Source organism: Gekko japonicus, unplaced genomic scaffold (assembly GCF_001447785.1).
Source record: "Gekko japonicus isolate JY-2015 unplaced genomic scaffold, Gekko_japonicus_V1.1 scaffold841, whole genome shotgun sequence".
In the NCBI taxonomy this organism is placed as follows: domain Eukaryota; kingdom Metazoa; phylum Chordata; class Lepidosauria; order Squamata; family Gekkonidae; genus Gekko; species Gekko japonicus.
The window spans coordinates 333,962-341,674 of record NW_015165261.1 but is presented as its reverse complement, the minus strand read 5'-3'; the positions used below and the strand labels follow the sequence as shown (position 1 = coordinate 341,674).

Genomic DNA, 7,713 nt, shown 5'->3' with positions numbered 1-7,713 from the left:
CGTCTTTTGCTCTCTCTCTCTCTCTCTCTCTCTCTCGCTCTCTCTCTCTCTCTCTCTCTCTCTCTCTCTCTCTTTCTCTGTTACTCATTTTGTGGTGTAACCGCATGCATTATTGAGAGGTTGCTCCATTCCTGGTGTCTGTGCAAGCAAAATGTTTACCACCCTAGCCTGTAATGCTGCCTATCCGGGGGAGAGGGTATAACATTTACCTGTATCTCCCCTCCACCACCCAGTCTGCAGTCCTGCAGGGGTGGATCTACTATGAAACAAATTAAGCTTAAGCTTCAGAGCCCCTAATCTTGGAGGGGCCCTGAAGCAACTTTTTTTTTAATAAGTGACTTTTCCAACACAATTGATGGAGTTTTAAAAAAGCGTTTGTTATTAAAATAAGGCTATTTTAGTGACAGAATCCTAAGCCAATGGGTTGAAGTACTTAATACTGACTTTAGAATACACTCTAATACCCATTTCATATGGCCTCAAAATGTCCCTGTGATCGGTCAAATTTCAAAATTTTCTTGTGGGCTTGCAGCAACTGAACCCCCAGGTGTATGGGCTTGCTGAGCTTGCCAAAATCTATTCATAGCCTACATTTTGGGCCATTTTCAAGGGCTCCACCCCACCACTCCGTTCACCGCCATTTCGACTTTGAGGTCCTTGCAAGGGCAGCAAGGCCCTTTGAACCTTGTTGGATGTTGCCCTATTGTTGCCTGTTTGAGAAGGGGCCCCCATAACAGTTCAAGCTTCAGGGTCCCAAAAATGTAGGTTCGCCACTGCAGTCCTGCCTGGGATTGTGGTATGCAAGCAAAACATTTGTCCCTGTGCTTAGCTGCTGCGGCTCCAGAGATCAGAATAGCAAACAAAGTCCTCCCCAAGACAGTGAACCAGCACCCAATTTGGAGTGTATAACAGTGATATCTGTTTTGTTGTTGTTGAAGTTGTTAATAACCAAATATACATCATTAGCACATAGCTGTATATGGGAAAGTCATCAACAGACTGCATATTGATAGAAAGCTGTACAAAAGTAATATTCAGGTGGGAATTAAACCTTTAGTAGACTAACACTGGTGTAATGCAGTGGATGAAGCATTAGAAGACCTTGAATTAGATTCCTACTTAACTATGAGTATCGTGGCATCGGAGAAGGGGGCAGGGAAAGGTGAAGGAAAGGCAAAAGGGCAAGAAGGGGAAGGTAACCTGGAAATTGCAAGAATTGGCAAGAGAAGGCTATCCTAATCTAGTTGCACTTGAATCTGACCTGGAAGTCTCTGTGTGTGTGTGTGTGTGTGTGTGTGTGTGTGTGTGTGTGTGTGTGTGTGAGAGGGGGGTACGACCAGACTCGCTTTGGCTGCTGGTGCAGCAGAGGGTTGCCATTTACCAGGTTATGGAGAAGGCCCTCCCAGTGATACACCCTGTCCCCCACCATTGCTTAATGGAGTGGTGGGGGGGAATGCTGCTGGGACATTACTTCCTGTTTCAGAACAGGAGATGACATCATGACAGTCTAGGAATTTTCAAATCTCTATTGTTAAAAACCATAGAGTTTGGAAACTTCTGTAGCATCATGACATCACTTCCTGTTCCAAACCAAGAAGTGATGTCGGCATGCTCTAGGAATTTCCAAATCACTGTTTTGCCATAGGTATTTAAAAATCTTTGGAGTGTCCTGATGTCACCTTCTGTTCTGAAACAGGAAGTGATGTCCAGCAGTTCTGCCCACCCCCATGCTCTCAGAGATTGCCAGCCAAGGGCTGGCAGTCCTAATCCAGCTTGATCCTTTGGCCAGAGTGGGGTGGTGTGAAATAATGATAACAGGTGGCACTGGTTCAACCTACATTTTAATCTGTTGCGATATGCTTGTGGGAAGGCACGTGAAATCAGTAGCATTATATAGTAGGTGAGAACTAGCCAATGAATGTGTAATAGGATACTCATCTCAGTACTAACATAGAACTCCACTAGAATGTGGAGTGCTGCACGGGGCGATCCTCTCGCCAATGTTAACATCTATATGTGCCCCCTCGCCCAGTTAGTCCGGATTTATGGGATGGGTTGCCATCAGTATGCTGATGACACTCAGCTCTGTCTGTTAATGGATGGTCACCCATCCTCCGTTCCTGGAAATCTGGCTGAGGCTTTGGACGCTTTGGCTGGATGGTTGCGGCAGAGACAATTGAAGTTAAATCCATTGAAGATGGAGGTCCTGTACCTGGGTTGTGGGGGTATGGAAGTGGGCACCAGGCTTCCCACACTGGAAGGGACATCTTTGGTGCTGGCCCAGTCAGTGGGGAGCCTGGGAGTAACACTGGATGCCTCCTTATCTATGGTGGCCCAGGTTGCTGCAGTCGCCAGATCTGCATTTTTCCATCTTAGGCAGGCTACTGAAGCCCTATCTCTCTCCCCACGACTTAGCCATATTGACCCATGCAATGGTCATTTCCAGACTTGATTAATGCAACTTGCTCTACGGAGGCTTACCCCTGAAGCTGATCTGGAAATTACAGCTAGTACAAAATGCGGTGGCGCACCTGCTGACATAGACGCCTGTGCGGGCTCACGTTCAGCATGTGCTTTGTCAGCTGCATTGGTTGTCGGTTGAGTACCGGATCCACTTCAAGGTGTTGGTAATCACCGTCAAAGCCTTATACGGCCTGGGACCAACACACCTAAGGGACCACCTCTTCCCATATACACCTCGAAGAGTGTTACACTCTGATAGTCAACATGTCCTGGTGATCCCGGGGCCCAAAGGACGTCCGCCTAGCCTCGACCAGGGCCAGGGCCTTTTCTGCCTGGTGGAACACGCTCCCTATTGAGATCAAGCCCCTGCGGGATTTTATTCAATTCTGCAGGGCCTGCAAGACGGAGCTGTTCTACCAGGCCTTTGGCTGAGGTAGCAGGCATCCACACTTGTCCACCCCAAGGTTGCTATATCTCACCCACATCAGTGGGCCGGTTTCTCCCTATGGCAAGCCGTGATTATTGATTTTATATGTTTTTATATGTTTATAATGTGTTTTAAATTTTATTGTATTTATTGAAATGTAACCCGCCCTGAGCATGTCTATGGGATGGATGGGATATAAATGCGAAAAATAGATAAATAAAATAAAGAAACTTAGGTTGGGGCAGAAGCCTGAGCACTGTAAAGAAACCTGCCTGGGGACAAAGCCAAGAATTCTAGTCATGCTAGACTCAAAATATACACAAATGCATATTTCTACTGATTGAAATCCATTTTCACCCCAGCTGCTCTTTTGTGAAACTTACCATTCGTTATGTAGCTAGTCTGACACACATCTGATTTTAATTTTTTATTTGGGGAATGTTCAAGGCCTGCTGCAGGGTATTTTGTTAGATTGGAAAGCATTACTGTAAAGCACTTTGAATTAAGAAAATTTATTGTTACCTATAACATAGTTTGAATCAGTACACACTAATAATCATTTTATACATGGCCTCCTGCCCTATCAGCCTGTCGGCCTAGGAACAATGTGTTGTAGACACACGACACTATTTCATTTGTTTCAACAGATCAAATAATTTGTAGTTGTTTTTCGGTCTGTATGATTTTCCCCATTGCAGCTTAAAACAGACGTGGCTTTGTCCACAAACAAACCTCAATTATGTCATAACTCAGCCTTCTTTCTTTCTTCCTTTTTTCCAGGTATCTTGGTATAACCAGGCCTCTCACCTACCCCGTAAGGCAAAACGGGAAGTGCATGGCTAAAATGATCCTTTGCGTGTGGCTGCTGTCTGCTTCCATCACTTTGCCGCCTCTCTTCGGCTGGGCTCAAAATATCAATGATGGCAAAGTGTGTTTAATAAGCCAAGACTTTGGTTATACGATTTATTCCACCGCTGTTGCTTTCTACATTCCCATGTCAGTTATGCTTTTCATGTACTATCAGATCTTCAAGGCGGCCAAGAAGAGTGCTGCCAAACACAAGTTTGCTGGCTTCCCACGGCCTGAAGAAAATGAAGGGATTGTTTCTGCAAATGGCATTGTCAAACTGCACAAGGAGTCAGAAGAATGCACAAATTTTTCGCGGCTGCTTAAGCACGAACGGAAGAACATTTCCATCTTCAAAAGGGAGCAGAAAGCTGCGACCACCCTTGGGATTATTGTTGGGGCCTTTACCGTGTGCTGGCTGCCCTTTTTCATACTTTCCACTGCTAGACCCTTTATCTGTGGAAGGTCTTGCAGTTGCATCCCGTTGTGGGTTGAGAGGACTTTCCTGTGGTTGGGTTATGCAAACTCTCTTATCAACCCCTTTATATATGCTTTCTTCAACCGGGACCTGAGGACCACCTATCGCAATCTGCTGCAGTGCAGATATAGGAATATCAACCGTAAGCTATCAGCTTCAGGAATGCATGAGGCCCTGAAGCTTGCTGAAAAGTCAGAGTTTGTTCTGTAAGGTCATTTGCCATCTATTACATTTATTTCATAGTTTCAGATATATGGACAAGAGAATCTTTTAACTAAGGGCAGATCTGAGACAATTTCAGTTTTCTGCTAGTTTGTCGTGGCTTCCTATGAAGAAGCTTGGGAATTGTATTTGGTTGGGGATGCTGAGAATGCTGTAGGAGAAATCTATGCTCACCACCACACACACCCAGCAGCAATTCCCCAGAGTCTGGTAGCAAGGCTGGGAGACAGGTGCTATTAAACTAGTGTAAATGTTATTATAATCATGCCCTGGAGGCAATAACTCCAAACTTTGATCAGCCATTGGAGTCCTGGAATCTCCAGAGTCCTTGCATTTAAGCAGCTCTCTTTTTAATGAATGCAGATCTTAAGGTGTTTATAGAGCCTTCACTGTGTGGCTAGAGGTTACTGTCTTGTTACATATTTTGTTGGCGACTTGTAATGTTGTCAGGTGAACACAAGCAACCACACAGTGGAGCATCAAACTATGTGAATAGCCAATTTTTATCACATCCTCATTACTCCACATTTCTGATTGCTATGAATCTTTAGTAAACAAGACAACCACCTTTACTGTATACCTGGACATTACACATGATTGGATCTGTGTGATTTCATGCCCTTTTGAATAAGTGGCCATGGCCGTGGTCACACGGAGCATTAGCCACGCTAGAGCGATGGAAGACAAGCGGAGTTTCCGGGCGCGATCTCACCAGCACATCTGGGAAGCGTAGCACTTCCGTGACGCAACCGAGGCTTCCCGCCGAAAACACGCAGCAAAAAACTAGTACCTCGGAGGTACTAGTTTCCGGAAACTGCGGGGCAAGGGCAGGCGTCTGATCGCATTTCCGGAGGCATCCGGCGCCCGCCCATGTCCCCTTGCAAAAAAGTTTTTTTTCCCCAAGTCTCTGTGGATGCGCACAAGCACCCAACGGAGCATGCGCAGTCGCGGTGTACACGGGAAAAAAAACCAGTTTGCCGCACCGCGCGCTTCTTTTTTGCGCGTGGGATTGTCATGTGATCTGCACCTCTCCCTTCCCATGGAACCTCCACGGTACCTCCACGGTACCTCCACGGGAGGTCTGATCACTTCACCGCACAGTAGTTTGCCCCGTGGCAAACTGCCATGCTTCCCCCCCGCAGTTTCCTGCCCGTGTGACCGGGGCCCATAACATAGTAAATGGTTACATATAAATATGGAGAACTGTGGCAGAATAGTTAGATGCATGCCTATTCTATATGTGTTTCAACAAACAGGCTTTAGGCTCTTTAAAAAACCAGAACAAAACTGTTTTTCTGAATTGGAACTTGGCATGCATTCAGAAAAGATGAACATTTTGGAATGATATAAATAAAGAATGGTTTGTAGATCACAGTTTGTGAGTGGAATCCTGATATTATTTACTCTGGAGCAGTGTCTTAGATGTAGACTAGACCAGCATTCCCCAACGTGATGCCCTTGTGCACTGTGGTGCCTGCCAGTACTTTCCCCAGGGCCCACTGAGCTTTTCAGGAAGTGAGTGGGGCCATTGTAACGTGGGGTTGGTTATTGGCTGCTAATGTCTAAATTAAAGAGTTTTCCATAGCTACAACAGGAGCTGCAGCCACTGGAATCTCAACACTACTGGTAAACAGCCGGGGTTATGGTTCCATTTCCCCTTCAGATGTTCCTTTTGATTCCCATTTTACTTTCTCCCCCCCCCCCCCCCAGGCCTTCCTTTGTTTCCTTTTCTTCCCAAATCTACCCCCCCCCTTGGGCTTTCCTTCATTTCCCTTCTGCTCTTCTTTTGCAAAGTGAGGAGGGAGGGACTGCGTTTCGCTCTGTCTCCTGAGGCAGCCACTTCTTGTTTGGCTCTGCCTGCTGTAGGGTTGCCAACCTTCAGGTGGGGCCTGGAGATCTCCTGGCATTATGACTGGTCTTCAGATGGCAGAGATCAGTTCTCCTGGAGAAAAGGACAGCTGTGATGGGTGGACTCTATGGCATTAAACCCCACTGAAGTCCCTCCCCTCCCCAGATCTCATTGTTGCCAAGCTTCACCTCCCCCAAACCTCCAGGAATTTCACAAACCAGAGTTGGCAGCCTTCGCCTGCTGTGACAGCCATCTTGGGGTGGGGCTCACCACCGTTTCTCAAAATTCCAAAGGTGCCCATAGGCTCAAAAAGGTTGAGTGAAGTGGACTAACAAAGATCTGGCAACAAGGCTAACAAGGATCTGAGTAGAGTTAGAAGGGTATGACTCTGCTTAGGGTCTTACTTAGTGTCTTTGGGGATTCAAAGGTCTACAGAGAGGTTCCTCTTCTGCAAAGGCTGCACATCTGGATTTCTGCAGATCTTAGTACGTGCACTGTTCTGTAGTGCTTTGGTCATTCCATTTCACTCCTGGATCTCCTAGAATTTTTTTTTTGCCCATTCCGCTTTCAGTTGCTATCTGCAAGTACAGTTAACTAATGATGTACATTAGCTTTGTGATTTTATTTATTTATTTATTAAGTTTGATTTATAAACCGCCCTCCCATGTCAGGGTGGTGTACATTGTGTCTGTCTCTTTGAGACCTGAGTGAGTGGCATTCCATTTGTACAGATCCTTAACTTTAAATGGGTATTTGGCCTTATGGCAGGCCTGCATGTGACCTCCCAAACAAAGAAGTAACTCAGCAGCGATGTATTGTGGCCTGCCAGGTGCTTGAAAACCTTGCTTTTTGCTACTCCTGGCAGAGAGCAGGCAGCACGATTAGGAAAATTTATGAAGTCTCTAAGGCCCCAGCACATGGTTAAAGAACGGCATTCGGATTAGGGCTGCCAGGCTTTTCACTATGGCGGGAGGTCTCTGGGCAGCAGCCCTAGCTGCCCATTACTGCTCCAAGTGGCAGTGCGAGGAAAAACTCCCCCCCCCAACCAGCAATGTCAACTGCATCACTGCATCACTTTCAGGGAAAACCCTGAAGTGACATAGGATAGCTCTAGGAATCGGCAGAAACTCTATGGTTTTACCATAGAATTTCTGACAATTCCTAGAGCTAGCCTACATTTTATTTTATTTATTTATATTTATTTATTTATATTTGAATTTCTACCCCGCCCTACCCCGAAGGCTCAGGGCGGCTTACAGGGCACTAAGTGCCAGATTAAAACAATATAATGATTAAAACAATAAATTACAATAAAATAAACAATTTACAGTACATTAGAAGCAAGTTTCAAGCAAGAGAAAAAAGATCTTATCTCAACATAGCTCCCTTGATCTTATCCTAGAGCCATGTTTGGTACTACGTTCCACC

General features: G+C 45.8%; 1 protein-coding gene across 1 annotated transcript in view; it reads left to right on the top strand.

Annotated features, from left to right (window-relative positions):
* The window catches only part of HTR7 (5-hydroxytryptamine (serotonin) receptor 7, adenylate cyclase-coupled), a 75,607-nt gene that overhangs the window by 53,609 nt on the left and 14,285 nt on the right, over nucleotides 1-7,713 (top strand). The window contains exon 3 of the mRNA XM_015410176.1: nucleotides 3,671-4,420. Coding sequence (XP_015265662.1) covers nucleotides 3,671-4,420 — 750 coding nt within the window. The remainder of the gene's footprint in view (nucleotides 1-3,670; nucleotides 4,421-7,713) is intronic.